Source organism: Falco punctatus (genome assembly GCF_963210335.1).
Source record: "Falco punctatus genome assembly, chromosome: 1".
NCBI lineage: Eukaryota > Metazoa > Chordata > Aves > Falconiformes > Falconidae > Falco > Falco punctatus.
This window is the reverse complement of record NC_137580.1, coordinates 40,731,738-40,753,504: the sequence shown is the minus strand read 5'-3', so window position 1 is coordinate 40,753,504 and position 21,767 is coordinate 40,731,738. Positions and strand designations below refer to the sequence as shown.

Below are 21,767 nucleotides of genomic sequence, written 5' to 3'. Positions count from 1 at the left end.
ACTCTAAAATGGAATATTTAAAGAAATACATTCCTATATGACTTAACTTCTTTTTTTTTTTTTAATTACTAATTCATTATTTTGAATAATGAGTTGAACCAGCCTCTCCTGTGCCTCTCAGGCGGTTGCTTTCTGCTTCCTAGTGCTGTGTTGCAGCTACAATGCCCATCCCGCAGGGGAAAGCACACCAGGAGACCATGGGGTTTTGCCTCATACTACTCAGGGGTTTTTACAAGCTCTGGGGGTGTTGCTTCAGCAGATGCATTTTGATTACCCCAGAAGGAGGTCTCATCTCCCTCTCCCCTTTGTGACACAGCTCCTGCCGCCCCACCATCCCTCATCAGCCTGGCCTGCAGCGAAACCTTTCACCCCCAGCACCTTCCTCCTGGTCAAGGCTCAGAGTCAGTCTTTCATCTTCATCCTCCCTGACCTGACATCTCCCCTGGGCATAGCCCACTGCTCTTCTGTCTCAGAACCTCGCCTTCTCCCAGTTATTACCTGTCCCACCTTGACACTCCTTGATGACATGTCCTTTAGGAAACACTCTCCAGCTGGTCATTCTCCATTGCTACAGCTCCAAGAAGTTTTTCATCCCCTTCTGTCTCCCTGCACAATTTATTCCCCAACCCATCGCAGTTTATTCTGCAAAAGTTGCAAGAGCAACTGGTACATGCTGCCATGATCAGACAGCCATGGCACCAGCAGAAAAGAGTGGCTGAGGGCAAATTAAACCCATCCTAATTATGACAGTTTTTAAGAAAGTTATTATTAGGAAAATAATGGGACACATTTGTAGCTCTTCCCCTCCAAGGCACTTGGGCAGCTTCCAGATGGTGACTCTGCTTGCTGTGCCGGCAGTGTGGCCACGAGTGCCTGTCCATGCAGCTTGATGGGCAAGGACTGGACATCACTGGGTGCCTTGGTCTTGGACGTGCCACTGATCTGCCCCTGGCATAGCTGGGGATGGAGCCTACATCTCCTGGCTCTTACTTTTGTATTGTCAGCGTGAGACCATTGAGTTTCTATGCTCTGTCTTAGTATTTGCCTGTTTTTAAACATACAGAGAGAGATTTCTTTCCTAAAAGCAAGGCAATACAGAAAACTACGATCTGACCTGCCACAATTGCAGAGGACAGATACCCACCATCAACATTACTGTGCCTCTCTAGGACCATGAACTATTGCATGTCTGGAATACTTAAGCATCCATGTTCATTAGTGTTTGTCTCTGGTTTTCTGCTTAAAACCTCATCAGTTTAGTTTTCCTGTCTCCTAACTGGGATAACAATTCCCTAGTCTCAGTGCTTTTTGAGGAGGCTCTCTTACCAGTCTTTGAGATGCTCCAAGCTCCTTTAGGGAAAGCTGTAATGGGCTTCTTTCCTCTGAGCAGCGTTTGTCTCTTTGTTAGTGGCTCCTAGGGGAGGGTTGTCTCATACATGGCAAAGGGCTGTCATGGTGTGCAGTAACTAGTGCTTGTTCACTGAAAACCAGCGTAGAGCTGAAGGGACACTGGTGAGATCCCAAGATACATCCTGTGCGATGTAGGGATCTCCTTCTCAGTGCTGGATGCTTACTCCACTATGAGCTTAAATCCCAGCAAGTTTGCCTTCTGAAAAGTTTGTAGGATAGTAAGGTACAGAATCTCAGGGTGGCTGAGGTTGGAACCTTTGAGGTCAACTGGTCCAACCACTGCTCAGGCAGGACCACAGAGCCAGCTGCCCACAATTGTGCCCAGACAGACTGGGAAGATCTCCAAGGATGGAGACTCCACAACCTCCCTGGGCAACCTGTGCCACTGCTCAGTCACCCTCGCACACTCAAAACGTGTTTCCTGATGTTCAGAGGGACCCTCCTGGGTCTCAGTTTGTGCCCACGGCCCCTGGTCCCGTCACTGGGCACCACCGGCAAGAGCCTGGCTCTGTCCTCCTGGCACCCTCCCTGCAGGTGTTCATAGACTCCGAGATCCACCCCGAGCCTTCTCCTCTCCAGGCTGAGCAGCCCCAGCTCCCTCAGCCTTTCCTCACAGCACAGATGCTCCGGTCCCTTCGCTGGACTCTCTCCAGCCTGTCCCTGTCTCTCTTGTACTGGGGAGCCCAGCACTGGTCCCAGCGCTCCAGGTGTGGCCTCACCAGCACCGAGCAGAGAGGAAGGATCACCTCCCTCGGCCTGCTGGCAACGCTTTGTCTGATGCAGCCCAGGACACCTCTGGCCGCCTTTGCAGCAAGGGCACGTTGCTGGCTCAGGGACAACCTGGTGTCCACCAGCCCCCCAGGTCCTTCTGTGCCAAGCTGCTGCCCAGGGGGGTGGCCCCCAGCACGTGCCGGTGCCTCGAGTTGTTCCTCCCCAGGGGCAGGACTTTGCACTTTGCCTTGTTGAACTTTATAAGGTCCCTGCTGGCCCATTTTGTCCAGCTTGTTGAGGTCCCTCTGGATGGCAGCATGACCCTCTGGTGTATCAGCCACTCCTCTGTTCGGTGTCATCAGCAAACTCGTTGAGGGTGCACTCTGCCCCATCTTCCAGATCATTAATGAAGCTGTTAAGCAGGACTGGACCCACCATGTTATTCTTAACTGTGATCTTAAATGTCCTTGCAAATATTTCTGAATGAATGAAACCTGCGTCATTCACTTATGGAGTAAAAAAGCCAATTTGGGAGCCTTTTCATGGTAAATCAGGATGAAGCACAGGGATTTCCAGTTTTTGGCAGCAGAGGTAGAAAGGGAGCTTGGGGAACCTCCTTCCAGCTTCTGGCTGGTGAACACCTGATCCTCTACATCCACCCACGACGGTTTCACACACATTGCTGCTACCAGTGTGTGCTTTGAGAGCCTGCGTGATCAGCATGGGATAGACTAACACCTCACTAAAGATGATATCCATGTGAAAGACTGATGCTGGTTCAGGCCAGCAGTCTTTAACATCATCCTAATGGTGCTAGATATTTCTGGCTGCCCAGAAAGCCAGGTGGTGGTAGGGTCGGGTTCCCTCCATGCACGTATGATGGGGTTGCTCTTTGAAAGAGGACTGCACTCGCCTGTTGGACTGAAGGCCTTCGAGATGGTTGGAGGGCTGGAGCATCTCTGCTGTGAGGAAAGGCTGAGAGAGTTGTGATTGTTCAGCCTGGAGAAGAAGTTCCAGGAGACATTATTGTGGCCTTTCAGTACTTAAAGAGGGCTTGCAAGAAAGACTGAGAGAGACTTTCTGCTAGGGCCTGTAGTGACAGCACATGGTGCAATGGAGCACATGGTGCAATGGTTTTAGACTGCAGGAAGGTAGGTTGAGGTTGGATGTATGGAAGCAATTTTTTATGAGTGTGGCGAGGCACTGGCACAGGCTGCTCAGGGAAGCTGTGGATGCCCCATCCCTGGCAGTGTCCCAGGCCAGGCTGGACGGGGCTTGGAGCAACCTGGTCTAGTGGAAGGTGTCCCTGCCCATGGCAGGGGGTGGGACTGGGTGATTTGTTGAAGGTTGGGCAGGTGGAGAAGAAAACCCAGGCCTTTACCACAGGCTTGTCCTCCTCCTCATGCGCCATTTGTTACAGTGGCTGTCACTCATGTGAAAGCCGCCTATTTATTTAAAAGGAAAAAAAAAAAAAAAAAAAAAAAAAAAAGAAGTGGATGTTCCGAAAGGGTGAATGGTTGCCGTGATTCATCTTTTCTGTTGAAGAGTGGAAAAGCAGAGGGTGGGGTGGGGGAATAATGTTCAGTGACACATCAAAGGCCTCGTTTCAGTTTCGGAGACACATGCAAGGAATTAGTCACTGCTGCTTTAGTGCAACAAAACCCTTTTCCCTCCCTAAACTGAACAGTTCCTCTCCCTGCGATGGCCAGCTCGCCACAGCCCTTAGCCGTCCCAGCGCAGTTTGGAGCCAAAGCAGCTTGTTGCGTGGTGCTAATGAAGAAGGAATCAATGCACAGCGTAAGGAGCCCCCATACAAGATGCTTGGCTCCTCTGCATGACTTCTCATACAGAACCAGGCTTTGCTTTTTGGTGCAGAGCTTCCAGCAGCAGGGCTCATCCTGATTGTTATTTTTACATCCTTTATATCTCATCCAATGTGAGAGGTTTGGAGTTACGGGGAAGGGGAACCTCGTGCTGATGAAATTGTCCTGCCATCAGATAAGCCCGTGGGCAGTTCTCCTCTGCCGTGGATCACAGCTCCAGTGAGAGGCTAGAAAACCACAAATGGGATTTAAAAGGAGCAGGGAGTGGGAGAGGGAATGGCAGGTTTGTTTTCCAGGGTGGCTGAGCCATGCTGATGGCTTGCTGCCACCAAAAAGGAAAAAAATAAAAAAAGACCTTTTTCCCCTTTCTTTATGCTCATGCTTGTTCTCGTCCCACTGTGAGCTGCTTCAAAGACTTAACCAGTGCAAATGCTAACCTTGTTCTTAGTTTTGCCCTCTTCTCTGCCAAAAAAAAAGAAGAAAACTGAATGATTTTTTTTTATTTTTCACTGCGGTTGGGTGGTCTTGGTTGAGCCACTACATTTTAGCATCCTACTGATAGCAGCAGTGGTTTCTGGAGTCCCAGAAAGACAGTAAGAATTCAGGTTGTGTCTCCTCCTTGCACATAGAAAAAGATTGCCTCATTTTCCAGGAATTAGGAATATGTCAGAGGTGGGGGTAAATCCTGCCTTTGACTGTGAACGGCTGTTTCTGGGTGGGTTCCGGGCCGTTCCTGCAGCACTAAATACTAATTCTTTGCTTTCTGAAAGCACGGGGAGGCAGTCCTGCAGCCTAACCCTGCTATAGCAGCAGCAGACGTAAGTGCCATTTTTAAGCCACTTACTACTTTAAAAAGAGATTATTTCCTTTTTTTTCCCCCCTTCAGTATCAATCGTCTTGACAAGATGAGCTTATTTTAAAATATATGTCCTGCAGCCTAAAACCCAGCCTTTTCCATCGGAAGATCCTGAGCAGTGTATGGGAGAGTGCAGGGCATATACACTCTCTCTATGTATGTATTTACAAATACATTTTTTTAAGATACATATATATAAAATATTGCTGGAGACACCAGTAGCATTTATTCAAGTTTCTAATCCTGATTTTTGAAAAAGACGGTTTAAAATGAAGACATGATAGTGAGCATCCCAACCTGCCGGGGCAGCGGTGCTGAAGCCGGCTCCTTTCTCCTCGGCAGAGCCGGCGCCGTGACGTCAGGGTGTTTTTCTGCAGAGCTCGCAGGATGTCGCAGCCGGCCAAGAGCTGTGTTTATGTTGATAACATTACAAGTATTTCCTCTCCGTTTCCGAAACCAGCAGGGAGGGAGCCGAGGGGGAAGGGAGACTTGGGTTTCTCCAGCTTTGGGGTAGGACTCTCGAGGCCTTTTATGTTAAGAAGCGGGTAACGGTGTACCACTGGCATTTATTTATACTGCATTTGGGAATAGGGAGTGTTTAATAGCAGGGGCTGGGAGCCGGGAGCTGGGCTGGCACAGCCCTCCCCTTGCGCAGGGCTCTTTCGCTTGCTCTCTGCTCCAAATCCAGTTTATAAGGTGATAAAGCAGCGCTGGCAGCTGATTGCTGGTCACAGGAGCAACTCCCAGGATTTTTGTGTAGTGATCTGCACAGCAAGCCATGGTGCTCTCAGGGCTGCCCGGCGTCCTGTTTCTTTTGACATTCACAGTAATAAAGCCGTAAAAACTCAGGATCCACACGGACTGCCTGCATCCAGCTTTCTTCACAAAAATGGGGTAAGGCTTGGGGAAATTCTGTATTCTCTCCCCTTGCCAACCCTTTCCTCCTAATGCGATCCACCCAAGGATTAATGAACTTATGAAAGGGACTATCAAGGGGGTTTAAAGGCAGCTGCCCCTGATGTAATTCCAGGGCATCGGAGCTGTGCTGCTGGGTCAGCGAAGGAGGGACCTGCATTGATGATTAGACTAGATGATCTTAAGGATTTTTCCCAACCTAAATGATTCTGATTCTATGATTGTCCCACCATCCCAAAGGGATTTTGCAGCCAGTACTCATGGCTAGTCCAGGAATTGCCTGTAGCTTTTGTCTATGTAGCATTCAGGGTCATGAAAATAAATCCAAGCTCTTTTATTGTATGTGGGTTACTTCCCTGTAACGAAGGGCAGAAAGAAGAGGGGATTCACAGCTTTCATTTCCACCCACCCACCCTCCATGTCATGCCTTTGATACCAAGGGAAAATGTGTTGAGGATGGGGGAGAAGAGCTTCAGAGGTTAATGGGACATTTGGCTGTTGGCCTTAGGGAAGAGGTGCGAGGTTGGTACGGGCTAACCCATCATCCTTTCCTTCCTTAACTTTCTCAAAAGGACTCCAGGGACCACAAATGGAAGAGGAACCAGGTCCCCTGGGCTTCAGCCCCAGTTCTGCACTCCTTTACAGAGTAACCATAAGCAAGTTCATTCCCCTGCTATTTGAGATGTGCTGCAAGAGCCGGAGCAGCCAGCTCAAAAGATCCTTGAAGCCATTAAGAAAGGCTTGGAAGAGATTAATGTCTATATGGTTTTCTAGTGATTGGCTAATTATGGGCCAGGCGTTGAGGAGCAAGATCTCAGTGTGAGGAGTTGGTAGGGTGCCAGCGTGGTGGGAGCATCACCATTAGCAACCAGTTTTTCTGCTCTTGGGGCAGATTGCGGCTGCAGGGCTAGTACTGACATAGCTGTGGGATCCCAAATGAATGGAGATCCCAAATTAACATGATCCCTAAGTGAACAGGAATTCCAAATGAATGGGATCCCAAATGAATTTGATCCCAAATGAATGCAAGCTCTCGTTTTAAGAAATGAGTTGGGGGAAGAGGGGAGGAGCCACATCCACCTACAGGAATGGTGTTTCTATACAAATATTCATCAAAACACAGCGAACAGTCACTTTTTTTCCTAGTATTATTTTCAGAAGATTGAGGCCTTTCCCTTTACCTTGTTACTGTTTGCTTGTGGCAGTAGTGATGGGTTCCCACCTTCATCAGCCCGTGCAAGGTTTTAGGAGCATCTCAGTGCTGCCGCTATGTTCGCTGGGGATTCAGCATGGGCTGAGGTTCCTTCTGCATTTGCATGCGGGTCCCATCACAGTGAGCACTCCATTTCTGTGGGTTTCCATAGTAGGATGCTCGGAGGAGCTGCCTCCTGCAGCAAATTGCCTTTGTTCTCAGCACAGCTTCATATGCTTCCCAGTTGCAATTAAACATGGGGAAGACACGAGCTCCCTTTCCTACACTGTGGGGGTGGAGAACCTCTTTGGCTTGGGACCATCTCAGCTGCAGAGTGTGATTGCTTGTTAAGTGCCTTGAAGCAAAAGCCGGCACCCTGGTGTACTTGCCACTGTGCTTTTCCTCAAGCTCCAGCTGCCCTGGCTTGCCATCAGCTCTAAAAATATAGAATCATAGAATCATCAAATAGTTTGGGTTGGAAGGGACCTCTAAAGGCCATCTAGTCCAACCCCCTGCCATGGGCAGGGACATCTGCAACCAGATCAGGTCGCTCAGAGCCCCGTCCAGCCTGGCCTTGGATGTTTCCAGGGATGTGGCATCTCCCAGCTCTTGGGGCAGCCTGTGCCAGTGTCTCAGCACCCTCAGCACAATAAATTTTCTCCTTATAAAGATCGCGTTTTCTCTCCAAAGCCAAAACAATTTAGACCAAGCGCATCTCAGGCTCTGGCAGGTGGTTGAACAAGTTGCATGGTGTGTGTTAAGCAACAAGAGTGGAGCATGTCATCAAAACCCTACCACTTGCAGGTTTTGAGGACATCCCCCCCTGGAGCAGATCCTCAGGGAGGCATTGCAGAACCAGTCCTGCTCTCACCAGCAGCAGGACGACTGAATCAGTTCAAATTCATCCAGACAGATATTTTAACCGGTGATGAAACCCTCTGGAAAGCTGCTGCTCACACCAGTGGGACCCCTTGGAGAAAGCCCTGCCTTGCATGCAGCAGCAGGGCTGGCTGCGGAGGGAGCCGAAGGAAAGCTCTTATCTCTGGAGCTTGGTTTCCTTCTGGTTCAGGGTTTGTCTGACCTTTTGGTCACTGAGTAAGTTCAATTTTTGCCAGGTTTTCTTTTGTGGGGGGAGGAAAAACATGTAAGTGGGTGGTGCTGGTGGGAGGATACTCCCGGGTGGGGTGGGGAGGATCTTGTATTTCTGATACCGCTTCCAGCATGTTGATGACTTCAGTGTTGTCCTTTTGCCCGGAGTTTGGGATGGGTCTAGTTTGAAGCAGATTTAAATAAATAGAACAAGAACAAACAACACAAGATGTATTTAAGAGGGGGAGGTTTAGGCTGCATATCAGGAATAAAACCTTTTTTGGCAGCATGTCAAGTTGACTTGGCAGTGAGATCTCCCAGCCTTCTCCCAGGAGATGCTGAAGATGCAGCTGGACGTGTGACAAAAGCCTGAAGGACAGGAGAGAGTTGTATGGCAGCTGCCGGTTGATGGCACATAGAAGAGCTGTCTTCGAGCCCTCTCTGGGCTTGCAGCAGATGCAAGATGCTGGCCCTTCTTTGGGAGGCCCCTGGGCCATGTGCTGGTGTGGGGCTTGGCAGCTTTGGGCTCTCTCCTGGCCAGGACGATGATGTCTTGCATCTCACTGTCGTTTGCCTGAGCCTCTCGATCTATATGTGTTTAGAGTAGATAACAATACCCATTTCTTAGGAGCTTTTTGAGGTCTACAGAGGAAAGAAATCACCGTTAAAACATTGTATTTAAATGAGCTGAGGGAGAAAGCCATGGGGAAGCAACTTGACTAATGTCATCGTCCTGTGATTTTGCAGGATGTTTCCTGGGAAGAAGCATACAGTGGGATGAATGTGCAGCCTGCACTTGCAGATGATCTTGGATTATTATTTATGGATATTTGTTTTGTCCGCACTTGCAGGGAATCTGATGGGGGTTGAATGGAGCTGAGCCTGGCTTTATGCGGGTGTTCTACCCATGCCGAGAAACAGGCTGGGCACTGCCTGCAGGAGCTGACCTCTCCTTCCCTGCCTCCAGTTCCTGGGCATTTTGGCTCAAGGCTCCTTGCCATGGTTGTTGTCACATGTATTGCATTTCGGTTTGTTCAGAGTGCACCCATTTGCAGACCGCTATATGAACACATTATTAATTTCCTTTAAGCCCAGGTACTTCTCTTCGGCGCTCAGCTTCATAGCTCATTCCTCGCGTGCTCTCCCACGGTTTGCCCGTTGCCTGCTTCATCTCTCGTCACCTTTGCTGGTCCACCAGACTGACATCTCTCCATGCGCTCTCCCATTGGGGACATATGAACATATCAGATCCCTGCCATCCACATACCTGCAGGGACTCCAGCTGCCGTTCACTGCTCACTTACAGCTCTACACATGCAAGATGTGCAGCGGTATCTCCAGTTTGAATTATTTTGGGATAATGCTGCCTGAGGGTTTAAATAACTGTTTTTTGCTCTCTTCCCCAGGTCAACATGGATTTGTGGTTCTTTCTGCTTTTGCTTGGAAGTGGCCTGAGAAGCGTAGAGGCTAACAACATTACAACAGGTAAACTATACTTGTCGTTTCCTCTCTTGTCCCTAAACTATCTTTAGGATCAAAAGAGGAAGTGCTCATGTGCTTGACTTACTCCTCCTGCCCTCCACTTAACTGTAATATAAAGTATTGGAAAGAGGATGATGGGCTGCAGGTGCTCATAAACAGGACCTGCAGTTTTTACCTCTAGCAAATATTGATCCTCTCTTACAGGAGCTCTAGTCTTTGTACCTCCTCAATATCGTAATACTAATTCAAGTTTTATAAAGTTTGCACCACCATACTGTGCAGAGTGTTCCCTGTCCTGGATTCGGGATTTTTTTGCTGTTTTACCCTTATAGTCATGTGAATCTCCAGCATCTCAGACTTCCAGTGTTCCATAAAGGTATCTCATGGAGGTTCCCTTGTGCTTTCTCCTCTCACAGAGCCACCCACAACAGTGCCCACCTCTCCCAGGAGCTCCACCAAAGCTCCTACAGTAGGTCCTGAGGATGGGACTATGACAAGCGCAAATAGCCTCAACATTAGCACTCCAGTGACTGTTTCTACCATGGTGTCAAAGCCACCTACAACCACAGCCACCAAGATCTCCCCCAACACCACCACTGTCAGCCTCAACACCTCCACCCTGGGGACATCGGTGTCCGTGCCTCCAGCCACCTTCCTGCTACCCAGTGTGACGCCATCTAATCCACGCACTGCTCTCCCCAGCACAGAAGCGGAGACGACAGAGAGGAATTTCAGTGCGACAGTGACAACTCAAGAGACCTCTTCTGCTTCCCACAACGGTAGGCATCTCCTTCACCTCTTCTTCCCCAGACCACCCTGCCTCCGGGTTTGTTTCTTTGCTCTTTTTTTGTTTTGCTGAACTGAATGAGAAGACCCCTCCAGGCAAATTCCATGGTGATAGGAAACAATGTACCTCCCTGAACTGAGCAGATCAGGAGAGATTTATCCTATCGAAGGTTTGGGCTTCTTGCCAAAATGCTGGGGCACCAGAAACCCTAGGATCTCGTTCCACTTGAGGCACAGTAGAATTTCATCGCTTTTTGTGGTTTCCGTAGTGTAAAACAGGGCCAGTGCTGCACAGCTCCCAGGTGTTGGCTAAAAAGTTGATCTGTAATGGGTCTGTGTAGGCAACAGCAATAAATCATTCCAGGTTGCTGCTCAGCTGCAGAGCTTGGGTTATCCAGAGTGTTGCTACATTTATATGTACTTTGGTAACCACCATGGTCTCAAGCCATGCTTTTTGGCACTGTGCAAGCACACACACAAGGCAGTCCCTGTCCCAAAGGATGTAAGGCTTACACTAGAGGTGGCCAGCCAGGGATAAGATCCAGTTCCTGAGGAAAGCTGGAAAGCTGGGGTGTTATCCAGAACTAGCAAAGCTGGGGATGAAGGATGATGCAGTGGGATGATGATGGCCCATCTGGCTGGGTAATCTCTGCGCACCACTTGACGGTTGCTAAACGGCTTGCTGCGTATGATTTGATAAATCATCTGAAGGTGCTCTCTCTCCACTGTGATGAGCACCAGCAGCAATGTGGTGAGACCTTACTGAGAAGAGTATGCCATGTTCTGGATGTCTTGGTCTTGCATTTGCTGGCAGATCCGATGATGGGGTGGATGCCCCCTCCCTGGAAGTGTTGGAAGCTCAGGTTGGACAGGACTTGGAGCAACCTGGTCTAGTGCAAGGTGTCCCTGCCTGTGGCAGGGGAGTTGGACTAGATGATCTTTGAAGTCCATTCCCCAACCCAAATCATTCTGTGATTCTATGCTTACATTTTCTTTTTTTTTCCCCCATTACTTGGGCTACTTTAATCTTTGAAAGGTCTAGACGAGCAAGAGTTGTCTCTGTTGCCATCCTGCTGTCATTCTCCTCTTGGCACGTCATAAAATTGAACCCTAAGAATGTAGTTTGGCTGCTGAATGTAGGTTAAGAGTAAAAATCAGGCAAAAAGAGGCTGAGGTGATCAGAAATCTTAGCTGATCTGTGCCTTTTCAGTCATGGTTTGCCCATTGCTGCATCGTTTGAGACACAGATTTGACACTACGTGCCTCTGAGCTGCAACAGTTACATAGCTATGCCTGCTAGAGCTTATAGTGAAAGCCTTGGCAGTGCAGGTTTTAGTGGAAAAACAGGATGGGTAACTTGGTGATGGGGTGGAAAAGACTGGAAGAAGATAATACTGGAGTTAATGCAGGGAGATGTCAAGTGTACATTCCTTAAGAATAAATTTATCAAGGGATATTGGGTGTTGGGTATCTAAAGCACTCTTCACATCAGTGAAATACGTGTGCCCTCTTCCTCTGAACATCTTCGGGGACCACAGCCCGTGAAGCTGCAGTGAAGTTATATTTGCTACCAGCATCAGAAGGGATGTGGCTGAAGGAATTTTGCAACCCAAGTTTCTCAGTGTCCTTCCATCCCTGAGCTCATCCAGCTTCCTTCCAAACCCAAATCCTCAAGGCTCTTTTTCAGGGTGAAGGAGTCCAGACTAACCTTAGGTACATGTACGGTGCAAATTTAGAATAAACATAGCCTTTGAATGGGAATGATGGAGGCAAAAGCCAAGATCTGGATTTCGTAATACAATGCCTGCTAGCAGTGGACTGAATTTGTCATTTTTTTGTCTTTGCTACATTTTTATGGCTTGGGTTACTGTTTTTGGTGAACTCCCTTGGTGTATGTTATGACACATTGACCATTGCACCATCAAGGCCAGATGGGGCTTCTCGCTTGACATGAGTCCTGAGAACAAATGACCAAACCTGATTCTTCCTTTATTTCAAGTAATTTGTCAAGGAGCAAAATTAGTTTTAGGGCTGCCCTTGCCATTAATCTTAATGGGAAATTTGAATATCAGTCATGGAAGAATTAAGTGGTGCTTAAGAGAAGGACAGGGACAGAAGGCAGCGCATGAATTGCATGTTGTACAGGCAGTTCCTGCTTCTCCAAACCTTCCAAGACTGTCCTCAACCCCGTGCTGCAGCTCTTCACATGGAAAAGAGCAGTGTGGGGTGCCTGTGCCAGCAACGTTGCTGCAGGAGAGCTGGGCTGGGCTCTCGTTGGCACGGGTTTGTTCTGGTTTCCTCCAGATGAGATATCCAAAGAAGCAGGTAGAGGCTTTCCTTGGATGCTCATCATCCCCATCCCTGAGCCCAGCTGCTCTTAATTGAACTCTTGGCTCAGCTGCTCTTTTAAAATAATGCACGATTGTTATCTCTTAATATTTAAGTGCTAATGAATTCTGCCAGTGGCTTGCTGGTTGTAGGCTTAAACAGACTGTGTTATTGATTAAAGGTGGTAAGTTGTGTTTATCGGTGCTACAGCTTGGCTTCAGCTCCCTGCTCTGCTGATAAAAAGTTGGGGTTTGTTGTTTTTTCCTTGTTACTCAGTGAAGGCTGAAATTTGTTGTAACATCCTGGCTTTTTAGCTGATGTTTTAAAGGAAAGATTTACAAGCAGATGATGAGAGTTACTAAATATGTTACTGTCTTGGTCTTTGATCCTTCCTGACTTATTAAAATGTGTATTTCTTTGTTGCTAAGAGACACTTGTTTTCTCTTTCTGCAGGTAACTCTGACAGAAGAGGTAAGAATTTTGTATTTCATTGCTCTTTAGTCAAGCCCTCAGTAAAAACATTTCCAGAAGTATTCTGCTGTTAGATAGCTCTCCTTATGACACACTTCCACACTTGTTTTTACAAAGCCTAATCAAGCTCTTTAGAAGAGCTGGTGACACACTGGTATCTTAATTTGTGTTGAGCTTTTCTTTGTAGAAATAAACAATCCCATACCAATTTGTACATGTCCTATTAGATATGAAATGTTCCTGCTGAATGCTCCAAAAACATCAGCTTAACCATCCCTAGAGTTAGATGACGAAAGTCTAAGAAGCCATTCATGAATTTCCTTCGGTTTTTTGCTTATGAATTGTCTTTATTGATTGTGTTTGATCCAGGCCCACTCTGCAAATGTTGTGAATAATTTTTACTCTCCTTAATTCTGTTGGCAAGCAGTAGCACAAGTCCATTTCTTCTAATATAATGGCACTTAGGTGCATTTTTCCGTCTCTTAGTTCTGAGAACTGGCATGGCTACTAGAATATTTGCCCTTACTCATTGCTTTAGAAGTATAGGAGTGGGTAGAGCGGAGGTTCAGCCGGTCTTGTTGCTACCTATAGAAACGAGTTTCCTCTGTGTGTTTTCATTGTTGCTGTGGTGGTGTTTCAGCTTTGTAAACCCCACGGCAATCCGCTTTATGCTGCTCAGTGTGCCTGGCTCACACTGTCCCACTGATGGTATAGAGGAAAAGACAGATGCTCTGTGATAGTTACAGTCAATACACATATGCACAGAGGAGATAAAAGGGATGCAGGTCTGAGTGAATTCATTTAAAATAATGGTTAAGTCGCTGTAGAAATATACAGTGTAATCCCCTCGGATCTGGCATGGCTTAGGTCTGATTTTGTGATCTCTGTGCTGTGTTTCATCCCTTCTCCTGAGAGCAAAGATATGAAAAATGAGGAAAAAATCTGACTTCTTAACAATCCTAATTGCTAATAGTAATGTTAATAAAATAATTATTTTCCAAGTCCTGTGACTTGGAGAATGGTTCTAGGGTGTTTGGTCACAATTCCTGGTTCACTGGCACCAAGGAGCAGCACTGGGAGCAAAACTGTAACAGCAAAAAGTGGAGGGGCTGCTTAAAACTTGGCTTGGGTCCTGTTGGGGGTGTATTGCCTTCCCAGTGACTCTAAAGGGACTAATTCTGTCTCTACAGGTCATTCCTCTCCTGCTTTAAGATGGTGGAGTTGGAGTCAGTGCCCCGATTCTGATTTGTTCCAGAAAACAATCCTCTCTGATATTTTAATCATTCCAGGATATAGAAAAGACACAGAATTGTTTTGATTTATTCTTGCATCTAGATGCAGGATTAGTTAGACACAGGATTAGCTAACATGTATGTTCTTCTGACATAAGTACATCTTTCCCAAATTATACACCCTAACCAGTATAGAATATATCACATCTTATGTAGAATATATCACATCATGTATAGAACATATCATATCATATCATGGAGAAAATTGATGCAGGTTACAGCAAGAGCCAGCCTCCCATCAGTTTGTGTGGCTTTTCCATTTAAAGGGTGAGTCTCCGCTAGATGAAGGGGGCTTTGCCACTGAACACATTTAAGGTTAGACAGACCTGTGAAACTGTAGCAGATTAAATCCAGGTACATGGACTTCTGCAGGGCTCACCAACACAGGATAAGCTCTGCTCATAGCTGAAGGCCTTTGAGCTTGTGCTGGAGATTTTCTTTAAATCTCAGGAGGATTCTGAACAATATTTTACAGCAAGGTGAGCCAAGGGAATACATCTCGTCTCATTTCAGGTGTGTGTGCCATGGGAATCACTGGAAGACTTTTAATCTCTAATATTGGAAAGAGGAGAACTAGGTAGCTTTCTTGTCAGGAAAGTTAACAGTAATAACCTTCCAAATTTAAAAGCTTGCCTTTAATTTCCTCGAAATTATTGATGGAGATTGATTTTGAAAATAAGGAGCGGAAAAGTCATTTTTATCTAAATTAGTGAAAATGTGCTGCCTCTTATTGGTTGCACTCATACTGTCACATGAATCCATCCCCCATGGTGTATCTCAGACACCAAGTACACTTGTACAACTATTATTTATGACACTTGCAGGAAGCAAGTAGCCCTTTTATTTCTGCCCCCCCCCCCCCTCCCATAACAGCATCAGTAGAAGAGTTCTCTGCAAGCTTTGGGGCTGTTCAGTGATGGAGCTGCCCATGGAGGAGCATCAATGCTGAGCAGGGCAGCGTGGAAGGACATTTGCAGGTGGCTATGCTTATGCTGGTCTTCTGATTTGGGGTCAGAAAGGGATTTTTTGTGAAGTCAGACTGATGGAAATCAGTGGTTTGCCTCTCCCAGCAGCACCCAACTCTTGCAAATCCTGCAAGTCCTTCCCCATCGCCTTTTAGTGATCGTGGCCTTTTATGGTGTCTGTCAGCTTGTTTTGTGCTACAAGAGATAGTTTGATCCTTCACAAGCCTGGAAGGAAGAGGCTGACCTAGGCGTCCTTGACAGGCTCCCTGAAGTCTTGCCTGCATTCCCCATGGGGAAGAGTGTAAAGCTGCACAAATATTTATGACTTTACCTGTTCAAGGGGTTATGCCATGCTCCAGGCTCAAGCTCCACAGCTGAGACAGCCGTGGGGATGCATCTGCAAGATAGATCCCTTCCTGGTGAGGCAGTGGGGATGAGAAGTGCCCTGCCTTCTCCTGCTCTGTGCCTGGAGTTGGTGTGATGGATAAAACAGTCACTTCAGTAAGCAGAAAACCCTGGTCCTTAGCTGGAGAGACACTAATGTCTCCTGATGTGACACCTCCTGAAGGGATCATCCGATGGTTGCACCATAGGATCGTCGAATGATTTGTGTTGGAAGGGGCCTTTAAAGGCCATCTAGTCCAACCCCCTGCCATGGGCAGGGACATCTGCAACCAGATCAGGTTGCTCAGAGCCCCGTCCAGCCTGGCCTTGAATGTTTCCAGGGTTGGGGCATCTCCCACCACTCTGGGCAGCTTGTGCCAGCGTTTCACCACCCTCATTGTAAAAAAATTCATCCTTATATTTACGCTGAATCTCCCCTCTTAATTTAAAACCCTTAACACCTTGTCTTATCACAACAGACCCTTCTAAAAAGTTTGTCATCTTTTTTACAAACCCCATATAGGCACTGGGAGGCTGCTTTAACGTCTCCCCGCAGCCTTCTCCTCTCCAGGCTGAACCCCCCCAACTCTCTCAGTCTGTGCCCACAGCAGAGCTGCTCCAGCCTCTGACCATCTTTGTGGCCTCCTCTGGAGCCACTCCAGCAGGTCCGTGTCCCTCATGCCCCCGAGCTGGAGGCAGCGCTGCAGGGGGGTCTCACCAGAGTGGGGCAGAGGGGCAGAGCCCCCTCCCTCGCCCGGCCGGCCACGCTGCAGGGGATGCAGCCCAGGGCACGGGTGGCTCTCTGGGCTGCGAGCGCACAGTGCCGGGTCATGCCCAGCTCCTCATCCACCAGCACCCCCGGGTCCTTCTCAACAGGGCTGCTCTCCATCCCTTCATCCCCAGCCTGTACTGATACTGGGCATTCTCCTGACCCAGGGGCAGGACCTTGCACTTGGCCTTGTTGAACTTGCTGAGGTTCACATGGATGCAGAAAGGGCCATGCCTGCCTTCCTGAAAGGCATCTCGGCATGGTTTGAAGAAAGTAGGCAACAAATCCTCTCCCATTTCCTTATGGATAGGTTGAAATAATGCATCCGTATCCCACCAGGATGGACAGAGAGCAGCAGAGACACTTGGAGCTCAGGAGGATCCTCTGGCTTTGAAGCATTGCTTTACTTGTTGCATTACTTTCCCAATACTCCTCACTGCCGTGGTAGCTCCTTGTAGGAGATGGGGCCGGAGGACTGCCGTGCTGAGCAGCCTACTACAGCAGTCTGGCCTTGTCCCAAGCAAAGCATGTGCGTGCATGCGACGCAGTCCCAAGGGAGTAGATTAAGGTGTTTTGTGAACACGCTCTCTGGTTTACCCTGAGCTGCAGTGTCTGGGGTGGCTTCTTGCACCTCCCAAACACAGCTGGGAAGGAAATATTGCAACAAAAGTTGCATCACAAATCTGCTCCTGCAGGCTCTTTGCAATGTTTGCAGGAAATGTATCTGGCCTGTGATTTAAACCCTATTTGGGATCTCAGAGATAGGATTTAAACTCTTGCTTCTGCTCTGCTCCCCCTCTGCAAACATTTCACAGGATTTGCTTTTCCAGGAGTTCTGCATCTCATGTCCTGGGGGTTTTGTTTAAGAAATACTGACCCTACGTCTTTGCTTCCATTTCTTTTACCCACATTTCTTTTCCTCATGATCCCATAGTTTCTTGTCTGCTGAATTTGACTCACATTTTGTGGGCAGGCATTGACAGCGATGAGCAAGGAGGGCTGTTCAACCCTGTCCCTCTCTGCTGTGCAGCTGCACTCAGATCTGCGTGATGTATAGGGGACAGCCTATAGACCGCTATATAGCACTTCTACATACAGTTGGGGACATGATCTCAAACACCAGAAGATGGTTTTCTGGCTTCTCAGAGGTGCCAGGACAAGATTTAAGCATCCTGATGCCTTCCAGGCTCTGGACCACAGTGGATGCTCCAGCACTGCAGGTCTGTAGAAGCAGAGTGTTGAGTCGTCATCCCTTCTCCAAGCAAATTGCAAGCATGAAACCCCTGGAGACGAGGCTTGAGCGGGACGGGAGCTGGAGCAGGGGGTTGGCACCTCTCACGAGGGCTGGCTGGGGAAGGAGGGACCGGCTGGGGACCCTCCGGCTTGTTTCCTGCCTGGGCTTTGCTGGGTGGGCTGGGCAGCGTGCCGGCAGTTAGTGGTCGCGGTGGAAAAGCTCTAACTCATCCAGCCAGATGTGTCGAAAGAACGGCTGCAAAAGAAACCAACCCCCCAGGCTCCCTACATCCTGCTGCCAGAGGCACCCCTGCCAAAACTCCTGCCCGTAAATCATGTCTGCTGCCAACTGGTGCTGCCGCAGCGGCCCCTGCCCACCTCAGCATCAGTTAGGCTGAGCTTAACTCCAGCCAAGGCAGGAGAAATGGTCCAACAATGTGTAGCGGGGACATATCACCATGGGCTTTGGCAAGGCAGCTCACCTTCCTGTCCTACAGCCAGGGTGGTGCTGATGGTTACGGTCGGAGGTCTCAAGGAGAAACACATTAGAGAGGAGAGGCAAGGGCTGGCTGTGGTTTGGCTAAGATGCTCTGTGGTTGCTTTGCCTTCCTGGTCTTGCTTTTGGAAAGCCTCACGGTGGGTAATGCTAAAAGGCTCAAGGAGCTACCAAGCGTGCAGGAGGCAGAAATGTCTCCCAATAAATTCCTTGATTTTTTGCTGCTGGGCTGGGGGAGATGCCAGCACATGAGGACAGTAGACAGAAAAAGCAAAGACGTGCAAGACCAGAAGGTTTTCATGTTTTTGTTTGCCATACCAGGTCATTGCCTTCAAATCATTACACAAAAATCATATCTTTTGGTTAGAATAACATCTCTAGACCTCACAACCACAGAGGGACAAATGCAGGAATATAACCAGCATCCCCCTTGGTAGCTCAGTAGTCAGAGATGGACAAAATAAATCCCACAAAAAAATCTGCAGCTTGAAATTGCTGAGACACGTGGAGCAGGAATCTGCCCTGGCAGGGAAATGGATGCACAGAAGGTGGAAAGGGGGGTCGTGCCCTGCAGTCTCGGGGGGCTGAGGCATGTAGACACAGTGCAGTGGCACATACAAATTGATTGAGCTGATGAAAAATGAAAAGTGGCATTGCTAGCATCCACATGTATCTGAAAAAATGCCCTTCAGGGCCATTTTCCTACCTGGTTGGTGTTGCTTGGCTTCCAGCCCCATCTGGGTAATTTGCTTGCGCCAGCCACTGTTTCACTGACCTCCAGAACAAGTTACAAATAGCTTATTTAAACAAATCTATTGTGGGTTCCAGAGGATGGGAATGTTTCAGATCTAGCTAATCTAAGTGTGTTTGCAAGGGAATTGTGCAGTGCCTGCCCTCAAGAAGCATCTGCAAGGGAGCGAACAACGAAGTGAGCCATATTAGTTCGTACTCAGTGGCCTTGTGGCACAAAGCATGCACAACGAGTTGTCTACCATCACTTTCTCTCTAAACTCAGTATTTCCAGGGAGGAAAGAATAGGGGGTGGACTAGGTGATCTTTGGAGGTCCCTTCCAGCTCAAACTATTCTATGATTAAATGAAAGAAGCCCTAGCAGGAGCCACCTCTCTGCAATGAGCCAGGCAGATGATGAGTAGCTCAGCAGCTCTGCACCTCTCCAGCACACCTCACCCTGGAGGTGCTCAGAGCCCAGGTGTAGCGTTGCCCTCTTGTCCTGTTTGACCAGGAACTGGAAGCAAACTCATGACAGTTTTACAAATGTACTATCTGTGGGATCTTAAAAAGACCACAGTTTTCACCTATTTTAATATAAATTTCCTTACCATGTTATACCAAACTCTGTTAGAAACTTCTTGTATGGATCCTTGTGTCTCAGGAGAAGACTTTGTGGTTCCCCAGGTGACAGAGAAAACTTCTACTGGTGGCTGGGGGGCCACCATGGGCACATTCAATTGTGCAGAAGAAACCTCTAAAATAGCTCGCTCACAACTTTCTCAGTTGCTGTTTTCATCTGCAAGGTCACAACTTCACAGTGAACAACTCCTAGAGAAGATTGAGGTGCTTTGAATAGCGGTCACAGATTTTAATCTAACCTTAGAATATCTGAGATACATGATGCTCGCTCAGGTCGTGTTTCTGTCTTCACTGTCAGACTGGAGAAATGTAACCTTACCCAGTACTTATTATTTTGCAAGCAGAAATTGTAGAGCTCTTCCCTATTAAGTGATGGTGCTAGATGTTTTTCGATGTAGATAACCACACCTTCCTTTTCCTGTTGCAGATGAGACTCCAATTATAGCTGTGATGGTGGCCCTGTCTTCCCTTCTAGTCATAGTATTTATTATTATTGTGCTGTACATGTTAAGGTAAGAGATGCTTTAATGCTGACGTCCCTTCTTTGACAGCAATTAATTACTGAATGAACAGGAATAAGCCTTTTGTGCTGTTTCCTAAACTAAAGGCTGACACAGCCGATGTTTTAAAAAGAAACCTGTAGGGACACTGAAAATGATGTTTGAGGTTATCTAGTAAATGGTGCTTATTCCTTTCTCTATAAAGCTGATCCTCGTGTGGAGTAATGCCTGTTCTGCTACTAAAAATGTCATATTTAGTCGGGTAGATTAAACTGAAGTCCTGTCAGTGCAGTTAAAAAGCAGGTAAGGCTTCCTTGTGAGGCTAAGGGTGTTAGATTGAGTAAGCCAGGAAAGCTGAACATGGCGCTCACGCCAGAAGGTCCTTTGCGTGTATAACCAGGTGTGTTATTCCTTGATTCCCATCTTGATATCAAACATGGTCCAACATCCAGAGCCAAGTTCTGCCTCAGATACCAAACCTGCACATCGTGCCCTGTGCATCTTCTGCTGCAAGGTGGTGTATGACCAGAGCTTGTTAGGAGCATCAGGTGATGCTGTACCTGAAAATACAGTATAAAAAAAGCCTCCCTAGGTTCATTTTTTAAAAATCCAGGCATCTGGGCTGCTCACAACTTAGTGTTCCCAGCTCCTGAGTGCATATCTGCTCAGCTAGAGGAACATGTTTATTCACCCGCAGTAAACCATTTACTCACCATTTTGGTGATTAAATAAGTGAAAAGATGAGAAAACCCAATTTCCCTAGCAGTGGAAAAATTCCCTTCATCTCCTGGTTCTGGGCCTGTCCTTGCAGCAGTGAACCTGATGAGAGTTTTGCCTCAGGAGTTCGGCAGAGTTTGAGTCCTCCCCGCCTGGCTTCCAGCCCTTTAAAAAAAGGGTTTCTGTTTGCTGCTGCCTGCCCAGTGATTCAGCAAAACCTTTAACTTCAGGCAAAGGGAGCATCTGCTTCAAGTTAAAAGCTCATGGAGAAGGGCTTTGCTGCAGCAGGACGACTCAACCTGGGGTTTCTGGGCTTTGCTGAATCAGCCTGTGGAGCAGGAACTCCTTGGTGTGTCCTCTATAAAAAGCAGCCTTAAAGCTCCTCCTCCTGGCTCTCACCTTGCTCTGGTCTCCTGCAGCCTTTCCAGATGCGGTCAGTTAAAAGTTAGGCCTGTAGGCAGGATTTTAGAGGTCCTGTAGCTTCTTGGACCCACCAGCTAATTCATCAAGCCATGAGAAAGTGCAGAACACCCTTTGTGGCTGCATCTCTCATTGAGAAGGTAACACTGGCTTCTTTGTGGGTATCTGCTGATGTTCTTCACTCCCTTGTTTTTGGTAGGTTCAAGAAATACAAGCAAGCAGGGAGTCACTCCAACTCCTTTCGATTGTCCAACGGCCGGACGGATGATGCAGGTGAGGCTCGTGTTGGTGCTACACAGGGAGTAAAAATGCATCTCGCAGAAGGAATAAGCTTTGTACAGATGAAAATGGGTCAATGCAAACATTCTTCAGAATAACAACAGAATATTTTAGGGTCCCCCGCCTCCCCTGCTTAGAATTGGCCAAAGTTAGCTAGTGAAATAACCAGCAATTCTCCCTAAAAATTGTAAAACTTACAAAAATATCATAAAACCCTTGAGGTGGCAAAAGCAGGGTTGGTTAATGCCCTCCGGGGCAGCTTTGTGGGCAGCGCAGAG

The 21,767-nt window shown here is 47.7% G+C and overlaps 1 protein-coding gene across 5 annotated transcripts in view; it reads left to right on the top strand.

The window, feature by feature from the left end:
- PTPRA (protein tyrosine phosphatase receptor type A) overlaps positions 1-21,767 on the top strand; it is a 134,025-nt gene that overhangs the window by 90,305 nt on the left and 21,953 nt on the right. For all 5 annotated transcript variants that reach the window (XM_080396588.1, XM_080396586.1, XM_080396589.1 and 2 more), the window contains 5 exons: positions 9,403-9,481; positions 9,895-10,257; positions 13,046-13,063; positions 20,001-20,085; positions 21,410-21,483. In XM_080396588.1, the coding sequence (XP_080252714.1) occupies positions 9,403-9,481; positions 9,895-10,257; positions 13,046-13,063; positions 20,001-20,085; positions 21,410-21,483 (619 nt within the window). The remainder of the gene's footprint in view (positions 1-9,402; positions 9,482-9,894; positions 10,258-13,045; positions 13,064-20,000; positions 20,086-21,409; positions 21,484-21,767) is intronic.